At 41.8% G+C, this 19,432-nt stretch overlaps 1 protein-coding gene across 3 annotated transcripts in view; it reads right to left on the reverse strand.

Annotated features, from left to right (window-relative positions):
• Positions 1-17,459, reverse strand: part of srcap (Snf2-related CREBBP activator protein) — a 40,266-nt gene extending 22,807 nt beyond the window's left edge. For all 3 annotated transcript variants that reach the window (XM_026178028.1, XM_026178029.1, XM_026178027.1), the window contains exons 1-11: positions 16,638-17,459; positions 16,025-16,101; positions 11,878-14,795; positions 10,655-10,918; positions 8,579-8,764; positions 8,295-8,435; positions 6,282-6,471; positions 4,515-4,684; positions 708-801; positions 481-570; positions 53-226 (exon numbers count right to left, since the gene is read on the reverse strand). In XM_026178028.1, the coding sequence (XP_026033813.1) occupies positions 53-226; positions 481-570; positions 708-801; positions 4,515-4,684; positions 6,282-6,471; positions 8,295-8,435; positions 8,579-8,764; positions 10,655-10,918; positions 11,878-14,795; positions 16,025-16,101; positions 16,638-16,660 (4,327 nt within the window). In that variant the 5' untranslated portion in view covers positions 16,661-17,459. The remainder of the gene's footprint in view (positions 1-52; positions 227-480; positions 571-707; positions 802-4,514; positions 4,685-6,281; positions 6,472-8,294; positions 8,436-8,578; positions 8,765-10,654; positions 10,919-11,877; positions 14,796-16,024; positions 16,102-16,637) is intronic.
• Between the last annotated feature and the right edge of the window lie 1,973 nt (positions 17,460-19,432).

A 19,432-nucleotide genomic window follows, 5' to 3' on the forward strand; every position in this document is an offset into this window, starting at 1 on the left:
GAGTGGAGGGAGATAAACAGTTTATTTTGGGTCTTTATGAGCAGTTTAATACCTGAGGAAGAAGTGTTACTTTCCACATCACTCTCATCTTCTTCAGTCTCCACCTCCTCATCCCCAGACACCTCCGAATCAGAGCTCGCTTTAGAGCCAGAAGCAGACGGGACCTCAAAGTCTGAGGCATACGCTCCTTTGTACTTCTCCAGCAACTCCTCCATGCTCATATCGCCTGGAAGGGAAGTAGAGACACGTCAAGGATCCGGTCTGCAGCCTCTTATTTTAGACCAGGGAGCAGCTAGTAATGAATGAAATTTCATTCATATGTACAGAATTTTAAAAAAGGCAGAAAGAGAGCAGCAATGCAGAGGTGTCATCAAGCTTGCTTTCCTCTTTAAAGAGACAGAAAGCTCTTCAAACACTTCATAAAACCTCAGGTCAATGCAATGAATTAGCACCACTTCCAGTAGAAAATAAAGCCCTCACCCTCTTTGGCTAAATCATCGAGTTCCTCTGCATGATCTACATTTCCTTCCACCTTCTCCTGAGCTGCTATCGTGTCCTCCTCATCCTCAGCTGTGAACACAGAAGAAGAAAAACAAATTCTTGACAATTAAAAATGAACTTGGATAAACAAAAAATGAGCAGAAAAAAAAAATCCAGTAAAAGGTCTCATTCTGTTTTTATGGAGGTTATATTGGGAGCAATCTCACCATCCTCTTCATTGGCAGTGAATTCCCCGTCTTCTTCCTCCCCCGCCTCTGATGAAGACGTTTCATCAGAGCATTCTTCGTCCGAGCCCTGGTCCTGCGTAACACCGTGATTCAGTGATACATGAAATCTGTGGTCAGTATTAAAAACATGTGCTTTTCTTCAGCTTTTGCACATTATCAGCTAACCTCGTTTTAACAGAGGTGTCAGCGTGTTTACTCAGGTATAATCATCCCATAATTAGACTTGTATGAGTTATAAAAACAAATAATAAAGCTTAATAAGTCCTCAGTGAGAGGACAGCATCTGGAATTAATTTGAAGTGAAAATGAAGATGAATAATTATACAACACATTACTGTTAAATCAAATGCACAGCTACAGCTCACCAGCTTGTTTATGTGGGTGATAATGTCAGTGTTTACCAACTGTTTCGAATCTTTCTTAAATGAATTCAATCATTTAATTCACGTTTCCTTTCTGAAAATACTGAACTGGCCAAGCAGTTTGTGACACGTAAGAGAGCAATATGATCAGCTGCTCTCCTACAAATATTCCAAGTCCAATATAGTCCAATATATAGCGTATTTTGTAATCAATAAGACAGTTTTTTTTATAAATATCTTGCTACATTTTGTATAAGTTCATACTCAAGTTTTAAAAAACAAAACACTAAAGCTATTCTGTTATACTTGTATGCAAAAAATACACTGCACCCAAAATAATTTATAGTTCAGCAAAACTGATCAATCTAATAAACTTAAACCTCCACCATCATCCCTATTCTGGTATCTTAAAGAGCACTTAGCAGAAATATTAAACAACCTAACAAATAGGGTTGCCAACTCCCAGCAAAAATATTAGGGAACCACCCCCCACCTCACAATGCTTAATCAACTTTAATTTAATGCACGTGTAAAAACAAATGCACAGAAATCAATTATTTTTCTACAATAATTAAATAGATTGAACATCTTTCTTCAACAGAATTGCAGACTGCACAGATGGTACCTTCCCAAAGGAAAAAGTACTATAGCTTACTAGGGTGTACAGTGGGGCAAAAAAGTATTTAGTCAGCCACCGATTGTGCAAGTTCCCCCACCTAAAATGATGACAGATGTCAGTAATTTGCACCAGAGGTACACTTCAACTGTGAGAGACAGAATGTGAAAAAAAAAAAATCCATGAATCCACATGGTAGGATTTGTAAAGAATTAATTCGTAAATTAGGGTGGAAAATAAGTATTTGGTCAATAACAAAAATACAACTCAATACTTTGTAACATAACCTTTGTTGGCAATAACAGAGGTCAAACGTTTACTGTAGGTCTTTACCAGGTTTGCACACACAGTAGCTGGTATTTTGGCCCATTCCTCCATGCAGATCTTCTCGAGAGCAGTGATGTTTCAACTCCCGCCACAGATTTTCTATGGGGTTGAGGTCTGGAGACTGGCTAGGCCACTCCAGGACTTTCAAATGCTTCTTACGGAGCCACTCCTTTGTTGCCCGGGTGGTGTGTTTTGGATCATTGTCATGTTGGAAGACCCAGCCTCGTTTCATCTTCAAAGTTCTCACTGATGGAAGGAGGTTTTGGCTCAAAATCTCACGATACATGGCCCCATTCATTCTGTCCTTAACACGGATCAGTCGTCCTGTCCCCTTGGCAGAAAAACAGCCCCATAGCATGATGTTTCCACCCCCATGCTTCACAGTAGGTATGGTGTTCTTGGGATGCAACTCAGTATTCTTCTTCCTCCAAACACGACGAGTTGAGTTTATACCAAAAAGTTCTACTTTGGTTTCATCTGACCACATGACATTCTCCCAATCCTCTGCTGTATCATCCATGTGCTCTCTGGCAAACTTCAGACGGGCCTGGACATGCACTGGCTTCAGCAGCGGAACACGTCTGGCACTGCGGGATTTGATTCCCTGCCGTTGTAGTGTGTTACTGATGGTGACCTTTGTTACTTTGGTCCCAGCTCTCTGCAGGTCATTCACCGGGTCCCCCCATGTGGTTCTGGGATCTTTGCTCACCGTTCTCATGATCATTTTGACCCCACGGGATGAGATCTTGCGTGGAGCCCCAGATCGAGGGAGATTATCAGTGGTCTTGTATGTCTTCCATTTTCTGATGATTGCTCCCACAGTTGATTTTTTCACACCAAGCTGCTTGCCTATTGTAGATTCACTCTTCCCAGTCTGGTGCAGGTCTACAATACTTTTCCTGGTGTCCTTCGAAAGCTCTTTGGTCTTGGCCATGGCGGAGTTTGGAGTTATACAGATACAGATGATACAGATGATGAGTTCGAACAGGTGCCATTCATACAGGTAACGAGTGGGGGACAGAAAAGCTTCTTACTGAAGACGTTACAGGTCTGTGAGAGCCAGAGATTTTCCTTGTTTGAGGTGACCAAATACTTATTTTCCACCCTGATTTACGAATAAATTCTTTACAAATCCTACCATGTGGATTCATGGATTTTTTTTTCCACATTCTGTCTCTCACAGTTGAAGTGTACCTCTGGTGCAAATTACTGACCTCTGTCATCATTTTAAGTGGGGGAACTTGCACAATCGGTGGCTGACTAAATACTTTTTTGCCCCACTGTATATTAGACTTAACAGTTACTATATACAATAATGGATTTCTATACATTTAATCAGATGACCACTTTGGTTGTAAGATTCAGATAATTATTTATTAAAAGTTAGTCATTTTAAATGAAATAACAAACAAAAGTATTTTTGTGCCCACCCTTTCCCTGTTAATGCCCTACCTGGCCCCCTAGCAAAACTTTGCTAGATCCGCCCCTGCAAAGTTACCAGCTGTCAGCTACGTAGAAAAGGATCCTGGTGTTATTTGTCTCTCAGAAACAGTTCATAACTTCCCTTCAACTCATTCACATAAAAGGTAATCCTGTTTGTCCATCACTGTTCAGCTGATGATTCAGTAAGAACATCTCCTGGATTAATTTTTATGTTTCCCTCTCACCACATATCCAAACGGTGGGCGATAAACAAACAAGAGAGACGGGACTTGCAACAGAAAAGCCAACCAGCTGATCATTGATCAGTTTCATGATTGAAGTAGCAACAGGGGAGGGAGGGGGAGAGAATGAGAGAAGAGGCAGCTGTGCAGCAAAGACAGAATAACTCCAGCTTTGTGCCCTTTTTTTTTTTCCCCCATTGTAGCTGAAGTAATGGACAAATTGCTTCCTTTTCGCCTCAATATGGAACTCCGATGGTCAGTCCAGCTATGGCTCAATATATCAGTTGTTAAGCTTAACGTGGAAATACTATGCAAACATTCAGAGATGCACTTACACACTTGCTTTACTTCTCTGGGATAGTTTTCTCTGAGATGAAATGCCGCGGTTTGGAAGCATGTAGCGAGGCTCCACATGCTCCACCAAACCACCGACAGGTCTCGCAGACAACAGCCGCTCTATCACGTGACACATACTGATACGATGCACTGAGCTGGGTTATGCCAAGTAGCGCATTTTGTGAGGTGATTTTGTGATACTTCGGATTGGATCACATGTTTTATTTCTCTCCGATATCCGATCCAGTAATTTAGGTCAGTATCGGACCAATACCGATACGTAATATCGGATCGGTCCATCTCTAATACAAAGTAGCTCAAGTTGTAGGCTGTTCAACTTTTCAGATATAAATATTTAAACCACAAATTTAGATAACCAAGTTAAATTGAGGACATCTGTGAAGTTGGTCTGTTTCTGGATGGTTGCAGTACTTTTGTTCTTTTCAGAAAACAATCACTGCCCTCTGGTTTGTGGACCTACCTGAGGCAGATTGAGGCTGCTGAGCAGCTGGTCCAGTGGCAGCATGCCCTCTTCCTTCAGCAGTTCAATCTCCCTCCGGTGGCTCTCAGCATCATTGCCCTCCTGCTGCTCCTCCACCTCTATGGTCTCTTCATCATCCTCCTCTTCACAGGGAGGTTCAAAGTCTCTGTCTGCATGAAAACAAAGGGTTTGGTATTGGAAAAAGACTTTATTCTGAAGAACACAGTTAGACAAACTGCAAAGTCAAAAAGAGAAAAAAAAAAAACACCATCTCAAACATACACACTGAAAAAGACTGAATTTCCTCTCATATACGCTTAAATATACTTTTTAAAAGAAGTTTTTATGGATTATTTGCATTTTACAGATGGTCTGTGAGGATAGTTGATGAATGGGAACCACGCAGTCCAAGCATTTTGCAAACTGAAACAAGGATTTTACTTTTTTTTTTTTTTTTTTTTTTTAAACCCTCAAGCAAATATATTTCATACAGGAATACTTGTTTTCAGTGGCTTTATTTGTGTATCATACCCACTTATACAGTTTCCTCTGCTTTGAAGCTTCTGCAGCAGTAAATATTGCTACTCTCAGCCTGTTAGTCATGCAAAACATCACAACAGATGTTTAACTAATCTAAATACAAGTCTGCAGAAAATACTTTCAGTATTATAAATCCAAAAAACAGAAGTTTGATTTAGACTAAATTTGAACAGAGGCATAAATGTGTCAAATGGTTTTTAAAAAAAAAAAAAATAAAATAATATGCAGCCATTTGAACTTTTTTTTTTTAAACATAAAAATGATTGACAGCATTTTATATACATTAGATATCTTTCAGATTATCTGTCACAGATAAAAGAAACAGCAAAAGTATGATAAGCACACACTGTTTGAAATATAACATGTTATTTTAGTTTCTAGAATAGGCTGATGTAAATCCATGTCTTGATTAAGAGCAGCAGTTTGTTGTGTCTGGTGGGGGGGTTTTGTTGTTGCTCTATTCCTACCTACCTACCTACCTACCTATCTTTTTTTTCTCTTTCTTAACTAAAGACTTATTGGTTTGTGTCTCCTATTTTGATTTTAACACACAAAAGCCACAGCTGGAGCTACTGCAAGGCTTCAGCTACAGGCAGAAGGAAAATTTAAGTTTTGGTCTCAGTGCTGTGAGCTTCTTCACAGCTAAGCAGACTATGTTCGCACTTTAGCACCAACAAACCCGTATTTGGTAATGAAATGAAGGTGGGATCAGAACCACTGCTACGTCTGTTCCTCCTCTGACTGAAACACAGCTTCAGATTAAGCTGCTCACCTCAGTGCTTCAGGAATAAGCTGCCAACGGTAATACTGGCGGCAGACAAGTCTGACAGGTTTGATGGGTCTCAAGTCTGACGGTTGCCAAAGAGCATTAGGTACAGCGCTCTGGATGTGGTCCACCCCCCCAAAAAAAATAAAAATGTGTAACTGCTGTGACAAATGTTTGACTTCTCATCATGTTAAACCAAGCCGAGGTGCATCAGCCAGAGAGGGCTCGCAGAAAATGCGGTTTAATCTTACAAAGATGTAGCGACCTTGACGGTGAAGAACGCCTTTTGTTCCTATGAAACAGTTTACCTCTGAATGCTTGAGAAGATTCGCTCACTGGTGTGTAGCTATGACAACGTCCCAGTCTGAACCAGTGAATCAGCTCTGAAAGCTGTCTGCGACATGGTGGCAGTGAGCACTAACGATAAGAAGAAGGTTTTCTTTAAAGGGAAAACTTCTCACCATCCTCCTCGACAGGATTAGGCAGGGATTTCTGTGGAGACACGACGGTCTCAGCAGGCCTGATGGGTGCCAAGGACTTGCTCAGGAGGTCCGAGTATTTCTCCGTCTGGCCAACAATGAAGTCCAGCTGAAGGTCCAACGCCTTCTTTCGCTTCTCCTCTAGCCTGGACTGCTGCTTGTACTGTACCACCTTCAGGTTCAACAAATAAGACAGCGTGTGAGAACAGCTGGGAATTTCACATGATTTTTAAAAAGTAAACAAGAAAACCCCACATAAGCAGAAAAGTTGCGATGCTGGGTAAAACGGCATAAAATCTCAAATGGGTCTCGTATTTTAATTGAGTTTACAATATAAAAAGTTCAATTCAAGGTTTCAAGCTGCATGTTTTAACATCAAGAAGAGCCGTGTAGTCGGATTACTCTGGGTGAAATTCAACCGAAATTCTTGATGACTTAGATTTACATACTGTATTTAGTTCAAAAATAACAAAAACTTTTTTTTTTTTTTTTTTTTTAAAGGGCAATTATGAGCTCTGTGGGGGTCTTTTTGTTTGTTTGTTGGTTTTTAAAAACCAACAAACAAACAAACAAACAATTAGACCATTAAAATAATGTCAGCAACACACATTAAAGTTTTTTGTGTGTGTGTGTGTGTGTGTGTGTGTGTGTGTGTGTTTTTAAATTAGAAAAACAACACTGAAAAAAAAATGTAATACTAAAGAAAACACGCACTAGATCAGTTCACAACTAACAAGGTTGAACATCCCAGAAAAAGATGGAAGATTCACAAGAGTTTATTCCAAGTGTTTGCAAACTACATCTTACTTTACAAAAAGATGCATCTACTATAAATTAAAGCTTTGCTTATTTTAGCAAAAAATACCAAAACACATTCTGCATTTTTACAACGACAATAGCTCAGCAGGAAAAAGGATCCAGGTGCTGAACTGACCCAAGCGCACCAGTGAAAATATTAAGCTTGTTCTGAACCAAAGAAAATATGACACGGGACGAGCAGAGCGGCTGAAATCATGAGATAGCGAGCATAGATTAGAAAACCCGTTGGTTTTCCCCTACTGAGGTAATTGATATCCTCCAAAGGTTCCCAGAGTGTTGTTAAAAGAAGAGCCCAATAAAAACTAATCACTTCGTGTGCCATTTTCTATCGTATATGTTTGTTCTGAAGTTTTATTTTCAGTTTCAGCCAGCTTTCAGAGCGAGTTTTGCTCATATGAAAGGGTTCACTTTCAGTTTAATTTAAATTATTTTGGGTTTTTTTTTTTTTGTTTTTTTTTTTTAAATGTGTGTCCAAACTGTCCAGTGTTTTTTTTGTTTTGTTTATTATTTACACTTATTCTTCATTTTATTACTAAGTTAAGTTACTGTGTTGCGTCGTGTTGTATGTAGTGCCAACGTTTTATTGGAGACACAGATGAGCATTTTGCAATTTAGTATAATGTGTGAAAGTTTACATTTCTTCAGTACTGAAAAACAGAAATTAGGCTGTCTTGTCAGGGGCCATTTTTTTGGAGGGGGGCAGCCGACAGCACTGTACACAACGGTAGCTGGGTGTGTAGCAGGCAAACAAAAAAATACCGAAAATAGAGGTGTTTGATGGTAAATTGGCGTCAAAGCACGCTGAGAGATAGAGCTGTGCAAGAGGTGTAATTTTATCGTGGTGGAAGCAAAACAGCAAAACTAAGAGGGAATTTATTCATTACGATGTTTTTCAAAAGTGTAGTTTTGGTCTTTTGCTGCTGGTTCAGTGAATTTTGGTAGGAGAGTGACGAAACCTGCAGTTTCAGAATCTGTGCGCCAAAGCCTCCTGATCCCCACCTCGTTTTAGTTTTTATTCAGCTACAGCCTTGAACATTACACTGCCACGTTTTTGGAAGCAGGACTGCACTTCATGTGAAAAGTGGATGTTATTTCTGTCATAAACCCGAACAAACACGGGCGCTGAACAGAGAAGCAGAATGTTCTGTTTGCTTGGTTTCAGGGAATCATCTGTACCTTCTCTACACTGCTCCAAAAAGCCCGGACTTCCTTTGCGATAGAAGAGGCGACTCGTCTGATTTTAGCATGCTCGTCCCGCTTTGCTTTTTCTTCCTTTTGCCTCAGCTCCTCATGGTGCCGCATCACCATCCGCACCACCTAACAACAAATCAACAGAACACATTTAGAACATATACAACATCCACCATCAAAAATACAGGAGCGCACTTTTCACCCCTGTTCTTAGCATCATGAATGTGTGAAACTTCAAGCAAACCTCTGTGATGATTTGCACGTCCTACCTTTCTGGCCACGCCTCTCTTCCACCGCCTCTCTTGAGCAAAGTCAGCCGAGAGCCACTGCATCTCCTCACACAGGTAATCCCAGTGAACCTTTGGCCGCGGTGGCTCCGTCAGGCGGGTGAGTCGCTTCATTGACCAGAAGCCCTCTCGCTTCAGTGCCTGTGTTCGATGCTCGATGTCAGCTTCCTGCAGCACAAAGTGAAGAACAAAAAGTCAGTAAACTCCTGGCTCTGAAACAGTAAGGTGGGGGTTAGCTGATTCAGAAATGCCAAATACTGATCTCCTGCTACACTGCATCTTCAAAGGTGCTTTCAAACCGGAGGAACCTTTTCCTAGTTCTTTCGACTCTTAGAGGCGGTCCCCACTTTTGATGTAGGCTCACTTGATAGAAATGGGTCTATCAAAGCTTTGAGAACCCCATTTTCAGGTCTTTTTAGATACTAGTGCCATATATTGGCATTATAAGGAAAATAGAAAGATTATATGGAAAGAGAGCTGAACAAAAGGCAGTTTGTTTGTGGCTTTTATCTCATAGGATTTCACTTAATGGCATCAATTTGTGAAGATTATCTTCACAAATTGACCAAAACATTTTTTTAACAAAGTTTTATGCAATAACACCAAAACAACCTTGAAACAAAAACAGAAAAGAAATCCCACTTGGTGTGTGTAGAGGGAACCATGGTGGTGCCAGCCTCCGGGTTGGCATTTAAAAAAATAAAGGTTCTCCTTGCACCTCTCATTTAGGTACACTCTGGATTCATTACTTCATAATTATCTGTCTCAGTAACAAAAAAAAATAAAAATAGTGGCACTCTGGTGAACGGCTCTCATCGGTCGGAGAAAATATTTGTTTAATTTCAAAAGAGCTGCACCTGTGCAACATTTTCGATAACAATATCCCTCCCTAGCACTCAAACTGCAGCAGAGAAGCTGTTCCACACACCTCACACTTTGTCTCACACAGTCACAAGGCTGCAAGATGTTCCATCTTTCTTCTCCTGCTTTCAAATCCACACACTTTGTTGCCTTGTCCTGTTTGTCATATAGTGACCTTCATCAGCAGAGCTTCACTTGCTTCACAAAAGAGGAGGAGCTGATTGAGACGTTTCTTCTTAAAAACCGTGATGTTCCCAAAAAGTAACGCAAGTAAACAGTACAAAGGACAGAGCTCTTTATATTTAACACTTGAACACAACAGTTTTTAAAGGTTGTTCAGCAGAGCGCTCCAGCATAATCATGTAAAGTATACCATCAAAGTCAAAAGGATGTCAGGGGAGTTTTTAAAAAGTGCTGAATTTCTCCTGAGCTTTTCTTAAATTACTCAAAGCAGACATAAAATAACAATTAACTACTTAACTGCCCGACAGCTAAATAGGGAAATGGATCAAAAGCTGCGTCTATTCACAAAACTGAAATGTCTTTTTAGTAAAAAAGGTCCAATTTTCTCTCCTTTAAGAATCCAGAAGGTTAAAAAAATGCATGCTGTGCCATTCAAAGTGATTTGTTTTGATTATTTACATTTCAGACTCCTGGAGCAGCCTGTTAAAAGGCATCGGACATGAGGCAAATAATCTTCGGATGTGCAACTGCTTTCGTCAATTTGAGGATTTAGTGAGAGGCTGAGAAGCAGCGATTCATACACAATTCATAAGATTTCTGCCTGGCACCACTTACTGAGGGACAAGAAACAACCTACAGCAAAATAAAAGTTAAGATTTTACTTGGATTACGTGGAAGAAATATAAAACTGTAAAGCATGATAAACAAAAAAAAAAAAAACTTTCATATGCAGGACGGTTACAAAGATGAAATATTTTATATAAAAATATCAGAGCCCGGTTTGAAAAACAAAAAAACAAAAACTGAATTGGGAAATTTGAAGATAGATGAAAGAGGTAAACAGAAGGACAAGCAGTCAGAGAGATTGATAATAGATCGATAGATATAATTAGATAAAACTGTATCTAGACAAGCAGAAAGACTGCTAAAAAACACAGACGGAGAGACAGACTGGTTGACTGTCCCGCGGACGTGTGGACGAAATGCTGAACATCCTGAATGATGCTCACTCACATGTTTAGCCAGCTCTGCCATGTCGGTGTGACGCTCACTGCGGGACCGCTGAGAGGAGCCCTGGTCTGGCGGCGAAGACGACGAACTGTAGGCACCGAAAGAGGAAGGTGAAACAAACTTTCCGTGGGGACCCCGGAGAGGCGAGGACCTCTCCCGCCGTGGTGTGGACCAGTCAGGTGTGGTTGAGGATCCGGGGTAGGAGAAGGTTGAGGGTGATCCAGGAGAAGAATTCCCAGTGACCCTGTCTGCAATCCACTGGCGTACCTGAGAGTGAAGGGGACAAGGATGAAGAGGATTTTTTTTTTTTTTTTAATTTTTAGAAAATGAAACAAACTAAGGTGAAAGCCTAAGCTTCACTAAGACAAAAGCATCATGCATGAAATGGATTAGAGCACTTAAGTGTTTAGGAAGCGTGTCAAACTGGCCACGAGCGAGTCTGTGGCAGCCGTCTTCTCATGCAATCATAAAAGAGCTGAAGTCAAAGAAATGCCTGCTTGAGTTAAAATTCTCCTGCCTGGGATATGCTCATGAATGCCCTGTTAAAATGAGCCTGTCTGGGTGTCTGACAACCAGCACTTACCTTAAGAAACAGTGCTTGTCTGTCTGTCCTGCTCTGTCCATGCTGGAAAACACACATGGCTTAGCATGCGGCCAACTTAAAAGAAATGAATCACTGTATACAAGAACACCGCGCACACACGTGTTGCATTAAAGATGGACTACATGCGGAGTGACGTCCTTTTAAAATAAAATAAAAAGCATGCCAGCGTATCTGATTACCATTTGATAACTAAAACTGCTTTTTGTTCTTAGCCAAGATAAAATATTAACGCATCTCTTCAGGACTGAATTACAGCTCAGAAAAATGATTTCAGCAACAGTAACAGTGTTGCACATCACTAAAATATATATATATATATTCTGTCATACCCAGTTAGGAAGCAAACCTCTCTGAAACTCCTAAGCTCCTCACTTGGATAAAAAGAACAAAAAAGATCCAATAAACAGTTCATCTCATCTTATTCACAGCGACAAGATGTCCGGATGAAGATTTAGCATTTATCAGCTGTTTTGCTTCAGTTGTGCTCGTGTTTTGTGGACGCCTCTTATACCTTGGCATTCAAGCAATAACTCATGACTATGAGTCTTAATGCTATGTCTAAGCTATGGTTTCTTTGGTTTCCTTTTTTTTTTTTTTTTTTTTTTTTAAATGGATCAAATACCTTGTGTGGCGAGCTGGGGGTGGTCATCTCGCTTTTTTCGCCGTCAGCTTCGTCGTCACTGCCTTCTTCTGGGCTGCTAACCTGTCCCGAGTTGCTCTCCTGGACCTCAGTTTCTCCCGCAGGGTCGTCATGCTCAATGTCCTCGCCATCTTCCTCCCCGTAGATGGAATCGGGTTGGCTGGGGAAGTCGCCGGGGCTGGTGGATGCTGAGACTGAAGCTGTGAGCATGTTCGAACTGTGCAGCGTAGCAGCTGCTGTGGAAACATCTTGGGATAAAGTTCTGCTAACGGTTAAGGCCTCAGGTTTGCTTGTAGTAGTCGTTAAGGGGGTGGCAGGTGTAGCTGGGTCGGGTTCAAGAGAAATATTACCACTTTCTAGCTTGACAGAAGCTCCTGCTGCTGCTACCACTGACAATTCATTGACAGCCCGCTGCGTCTGATCGCTGCAGCTGCTAAGAGCGGAGACTGTTTGGGGAAGGCACTCCTCAGACACCGTGCCAGACCAGGAGCAGGAGCCGTGGGCATTGGCCAGCTTGCCGTCTGCATTCTGTTGCTTAGACAATGAAAAGGAGGGTGGGTGTTTCAGGAGAGGAGTTTCTCCCGGTTTGAGAAGGAGCAGCGTTGGATTTATAGCCCCAGGAGCGGCACGCAAAGCCACTGGCTTGCTTACTGAGGGCATAGCGACATTCTGAACAGTCACTGATGCCGTTGTGGTGACAGCGGGGGAATCTTTGGTCCCGTCACAAGCAGAAACACAGACCTCAGGCTTTGCGACACTTACAACAGTGACTCCTGGGGTCTGATTTAGGGAGGGTTGGTTTCCTATATGAGAAAGTGTAACAGCAACAGGGGCCTGCATCCCCAAGTTTCCACTGGTAATAGTAACCACTGGGGATAAGAGAGATAACGAAGCAACTGTTACTTCTGCTTCCTGTTTTGGGCCAACAGTCTGAAGCACAGCAGTACCGCTCACCTCCGTCTGGTCAGCACCGACCTGTGTCCCGATTTGCGCGCTGGTGTCCGCCTGTTCAACAGTGAATGAGTCAGCAGTAACGGCCGCTACTTCAACTAAACAAACCGCACTTGAGTGTGCCACTTCAACAGCTTGGTTAGCATCTAACACCAAATGCTGTTCAACTCCGGCCATGCTTGTGTTTCGTATGGATAAATTACTGCTAGAGCAAGCCTGATTTATATCACTTGTTGAACGCAAGGGCTGCTGGGAGATTATGATGGTGTTGTTTTCACCAACTGTGTGGATAGATGCTTCGAGGTCCTCAGAGTTTTCTAGTAAAGCGTTGAATAAGTTCACCTCATATCCAGGAGAATGAGGCATCTGTGCAGCACTGCTGGCACAGACCGTCTCCTCTGCGACCTCCTCCACCAGACTGCAAAACTCGTACACTTCCACAGGTTGAGAGCCCAGCTCCATCTGCGTCTGAACGCTTCCTGTGTACAGCTTCGGCTCCCCAGCGGAGATCTCCGAAGTCAGCTCGTTGACGATGGCGGCTTCGCAGACGCTGCCATCCTCTCGCTGCAGAAGGTAACTCTGATTCAGGTGCACGGTGGGCCAGGCCCCGGTGATATGAGCCTCCTCCCCGACAACCACAATTTCCTGAGTGTCGGCAGAATGCACAATCTCCGCGATGAGCTCTGTTGAGGCGACTTGGTCAGAGGTGTGAGATGTTTCAGCTTTTATAACCTCCCCCGCCTGAAGTGAGACAACTAGGCCTGTGTCAAACAGAGCAGGTCCGGTGGAAGGTTTTGAGGAAATCTCTTGCAGCACTGTGGGGCCTGACGAGTCAGCTTGCTCTTTGCTCGTGCTACTCTCCACCTGCGCTCCTTCAAGGGGACCGCAGCTGGACGCCGAGCTTCCTTTTCCAGTCGAAGTGTATATTCCAGGGAGCAGCTCTCTTGCCTTTGCGGCTTCGAGTATTTCAGCTGAATGAGGCTGCGTTTCAATGTGTTCAACTGACTCCGAAAAAGCCGTTTTCTGCACGTCTCTAGCATTAGCTGAGATCCCCTTGATAGTTTTGGGTTGAGTTTTTGACAGGTTAGTTTGTTTAATCTCTCTATTTTCGGCTGAGGACAGAAGGAGTGCAGGCGATGCCGAGTCCTGGAGACTCCCTGCTTGCTCTGCAGCACCTGACGGAGGTATATGGCTGCTTTGATTTGTTTGGACAGATGGAGTCCTGTCGGACTGCTCCACAGCCCCACCCTCCGTAGCGTCTTGGACAGAGAGAGATGAGGCTGTGAAACAGATCTGAGATTTGGGTTGTTGTGGGAGAATATTCCCACCTGTGTGCTCTTTTCCACCAAGTTCCATATTTGTTCCAGTCTCTGGTTTATATTCCAAGGTGATGGACCGTTTTTCCTTTGTTCCCGTAATAACCACAAGTCCAGCACCTTCTCTAGGAAGCTGGTTTGTCTGACTGTTTGAGTGGCTTTTCTCTTTATCAGTTTGTGACCCGTATTGCAGCTCTTGCACTGTTTTGTCAATCTGTAAGGGGACAGGAGGACAAAGGGAAGCTGGAAGCCTTTGCATCTCAGCAGAGGAACTGCAGTCCTCAGTGAGGGACGCTGGCAAAGATCTTGCAACTCCGACGGCACTCTCTTCTGAGATGATATTACCACTGATTGGTAGAGTCTCAGGCAAGGTGGTCGGAGGGGCGTTCTCCGTGCTGGCGAATGTTGGGGTGTTGCTCTCCAGCAGGGGCACAGTGGACGGATCGGTGAGCGGAGGGACTGGGTGCGGGGCAGCTGCGACCGGCTGCGGGGCATGCCGAGGGGACTCCCCAGCCACATTTTGTGCAGCCTGGGGGTTGCCACCCAGCACATCCACAGCCGGAGAGGCGTGCTGCCGCGCCGCCTCCTCCCCAGAGCGTCCTTCCTCGGTGCTGCCCCGGCTACACACTGCACCTGCAAGGGAAGAGACACAGGCTGTTAACAGGGGTGTCAGGCATGAACTGGTCCAATCGGCTACTGGATATTTTGTAAAGAGTGAGAGTTGCAGTGAAGTCATAAATTACTCAAATTTTTCGATAAAACTCATTTTTTGTGGTATGATGGTACTAGCTTTACACAGAAGTATACATCTCTCTCTATAAGTGTACTTTAATCGTTTTATTTAAGTTTATACTCACTTAAATTTTGATTTTACTTCAGTTCTTGTATTTACTAATGTAGTTGTTTTACTGTGATGTATTTTATTGAACTATATAGCACTGTACTTATCTTATGTGCTTATAGCTTGTATTTGCAGCAATAAAGGGATTTCCCCACTTTTGAGATAAGTAAAGCAGAACTTTATCTTATATTGTCACTATGATTTATCAATTTTAACAAACACATGATGTAAGGAGACAAAAAAAAAAAGAAAAAAGAAAAAATGAAAACAAGATCTGAACACTCCGTGTCTGGCTCATTTTGAATCCAGGGATGTCCAGGTGAATGTTCTTTAGTAGCACTGGTTTTACTAGTCAAACTGGGCTAATGGGCCAAACGTGGCTCATGAACACCTCTGGTATAACTCACTTAACAGGTAAAAATGAAAGTGCGACCACATGTCCCTCTTTAAACAGGACATTTTCATCCCCCATGTTTTTTCTTTTAAGTCTAAATATAATAACAACAACAATATAATTGCAATGCACATTTGTAAAAATCTCAGGAAAAAAATTTCCACAATTGTATGTATATCTTTAAAAAGGTCATTAACATACATACACAAGAAAGGGAAAATAAAACACCTGAAACCAAAAACCAAAATAAACAAATAAAAACGGGGATCTCTGGATGCTCCACAGACTAAATAGCATTTATACCAGCTAAATAACATAGTACCTTAGATTCCATCTAAAAGAAGCAAGGTAAATTTTAATGCAAAAACATTAGCTGCACAGCTCATCCGTGTTTACTTTTTAGACTAAATATATCAAAATAAAAACCAGTCTGTGCACTATATTTTGTTTGATGAGTTTCTTTTCATGGGGACTAAGTACAATAAGTTTTTGCTAACAAAATAATAACATAAAGAAGTCTATTTAAATGTCTAAACACTGCTGACTGCACTAGCAAGTCACAAATAATTACTACACATATTACAGCCACTTCTGAAGCGATGTGTGTGCAAAGCAGGAGCCTCTCACCTGTCTGTCGTGTAAGACACAGATCTTCAGTGCTTTCTACTTCCAGGATGCTGAAATTAGGGTCCCCTCCACATATTCTGAGGAAGTGAGGAACAGAAATCGGGTGGTAACTTTATTTTTAAAATCAAAAAAGCAGTTTAAACTCACTATTAGGAACTCTACTGCTGAAACTGACTGGTCTTACAACTCCAACAGCTATAAAAAAAATGAGCTGTGGCAGAAGCTTCAGTTGGTAAACAGAGATATATGAATGTGTGGGATGATGAGTAACATGTCACGTAAGGAGCGGACAGCTAGGCTAGCAAACTCCTGCTAGGACTGTGGTGTGTGTGCAGCGGTAATAAAAAAACACACACAAAAAAAAAACAGCCAGCTCCTGGTTGCATTTGCTGCAGTCGCCCACAGGAAGATGTTAGGATTTCTGCAGCACGCGCTCTCTCGCGCTAAAAGCCGGCGACCAAGCGCGCGGGCCTCCGGTCAGTCATTCAATCCGTGCTCTCGTGACTATTTTTTCTTTTTTTTTCCTTTTAAATTGTGAGTACCTGTCGCCACATGGGGTTCAAGACGACCAAGAAATTATGTGTATTCACTAGTGATGTGGCAGCGGTGATACCTTGAAACATGAGCCGTACCCATATGAGAACTGCAGCTCAAGAAGCTTCATAAAACACAATTCAAAGGTTAACGCCTAACGTTGCCGGTTAGCTCTCTGGCAGGCTGGCTAACTAGCTAACGTTAGCTCCAGCAATAACAGTTAAATGGAGGAAGCCTGCTGCTAACTAGCCAGCTAGAAGAGTTAGTTAGTAGGGTGCGTTCATTTGACGCGCAGGCGCCCCTCATCCCACCCGCAGTTATGTAATGCTCAGGCTTCAAAGAAGCCAGTTTATGCCGATACATTTTAATGCGTTACTGTACGCTGAGGACCCAAAAATACCCCCAAAACATCCGAAAAGTCGCATTAAAAGCCGCTTCTGCATGCACTACAGAGGGAGGGGGGGGGGAGACAATCACTCGTGACGTCATTGCGTGGGGTCAAATCCTCTTTTGCGAAAATAAATGGGTTTAAATTATTCAGTTTTAAAAATAGATAGTGATTACTTTTTAGTTAAATATACGAAATGTCTAAAAAAAACAGTGTTAGAAAGTTCCATATAAATTTTGCAACGATTACACGGGGGACTCAAGGGGGCTAACTACGTCCCCACGGACCGCACTTTAGAAACGACCGCACGGAAGTGACGGTTTATCACTCCTTTTTTCTTTTAGAGTAGTTAACATCCGAAGATATCCCATGTCACTGTCTACTGTTTTGTCATCTTGGTTTAGGTCAGTGTTGTAGGTAGGTACATATTTCATTGCACGCCGCAGAAGCAGCGTGAACAAATGAAACGCAGTCTGATTGTGGCCTTCCAGTTGTCTAAAACCCCCCTTGAATCCCCCTTTACTTCCTCCTTCGCCCCCCTCCCTCTCAAGGCCGCCATCTTAAGTTCCCACCTACCTGAAATTTCCGACCAATTTTCTTTTACTAAATTCTCGTTGAAGGAGTCGTCATCCGCGAAAAATCGCACTCAATCCGTAATGCCAGTAATCCGAACTGTCTCCCGGTACCCAACGAGGTACCCCTAGGTCTGTGGGAAGAAGTTAAATTACGGACCGGGAGAGACTGGGTTTCGGCGCAGAATGTAGCGGTCGCGGGGAGGAGACTTTACGCAGCGAAATGGTGGAGGACCGCTGCTGACAAAGTACAGAACGCACGAAAATCTCGCGAGAAGTCGTCAAGCGCGCCACTTGAAATGCTGACATTTGTGATAGTTTATTTACCGGCGTTGGTGAGCGATTAATATAAAGACGAGTTAATTTAATTGATTTACTGCGGTGCGCTTGGAAGAAATAGTGCATGTTGAATCGTTTTTTTTTTCGGGATTATTCATTATATTAAAGAAAATTATATCAACGTGACAGCAAAACTATTTTAATTTCCCTGTCGGGGTTTGTTTACACTAAGTAAACGCTATTTCGCCATTTTCCTGGTGATTTAAATGTTGGATTATTTATAAAATATAATCGCAGCTATTTTTAATACACATATATTTTTAATGCACTCTAAGTTTAAATGATTATCTGTATGATTGTAAGTGATGTTATGCATAACATGTTATATTTGATGTACCTGAAACTTGTTGAATGGACTAAAATTATTCAATGTTACTATTAAAAGCTTTATGTAAATATTAGGTGGTTTTCTTTGGTTTAAAGAATGCTGCCCTATTATTTGCCAAATTTGAGTTGAACAACAGTGAGCCATTTTTAAACAAAAGAAATCTGATGGAGCCACAAAACCAATGTAATCCTTATAATAACAATAGCACAGCCTTTTAAGGACAGATTATCCTTTGAATATTATCAACAGGTGTAAATAAATACTATTGTTACATCCACGTGTTTCAGAGAGGAGCATTTATGACTATTTGCATTTTAATTACAATAACACTATATTTTTTGTTACATATGTAAAATTATAGAACAAAAATACAAAAAACTATCATTGCAAATGTACAACAGAATTGTGAAGCAAAGGAGAAAAAAAAAGTCTATTAAGCCTGATTTGAAGTATATACTGTAATGCTACACTGGTCACTGATGGGTACCAGTGTTTCTGCAAATAACCTAAATTAAAAAGAGCCTGTTTTGATTATAAATATCAAAACCTTTTAATTTAATTTTTTCCTAAGGTCCAGCTACACTTTTAAGTAGTGAAAATAAACAAATCTGTCCTCTGTCTGAAATTCTTAATTTTCCTCCATGACTTCATTTCTGGGCCTTTAAATTCATAGCTCAAGGGATTCAGGACTAAACGTTTTTGCACATATATCCATGCTCGCCACTCCAACTGAGGTTCAGAGAGATTAAGATAATATGCTGATTGTTTCCACGATTGCTCCATTAATAATGAATTGTTTAGTTCGGGGGGTGTGAACCTGGACCATCTCCAGTGGCTCCCTGTGGTTTTGACAAAAAGTATATAAAGATGAACAGTGGTTATTTTTTTATATAGTCATATTTTAAATGTGATTACTGTAAGTCACTAATTATATTTTCCTATTGAAAAAAGTATGTAGCCTGTATCCTTTTAAATAACAATCACTGGCTATTTTTTTTTTCTTTTTTTTGTTACATACACCTGTCCCGACTGCTCGATAATGCAAATATCTAATCAACCAATCACATGGCAGCAGCTCGATGCATTTGGGCATGTAGATATTGTGGAGACAGCCTGCTGAAGTTCAAACCAACCATCAGAATGAAGGATTATTTGACTGTGATGATGGACTGGTCTGAGCATTTCAGAAACCGGTGATCTCCTTGAAGTTTTCCCCCCACACAACCATCCCTTTAGACCATTCACTG

The sequence above is a fragment of the Astatotilapia calliptera genome, chromosome 8 (genome assembly GCF_900246225.1).
Source record: "Astatotilapia calliptera chromosome 8, fAstCal1.2, whole genome shotgun sequence".
Classification (NCBI taxonomy): Eukaryota; Metazoa; Chordata; class Actinopteri; order Cichliformes; family Cichlidae; genus Astatotilapia; species Astatotilapia calliptera.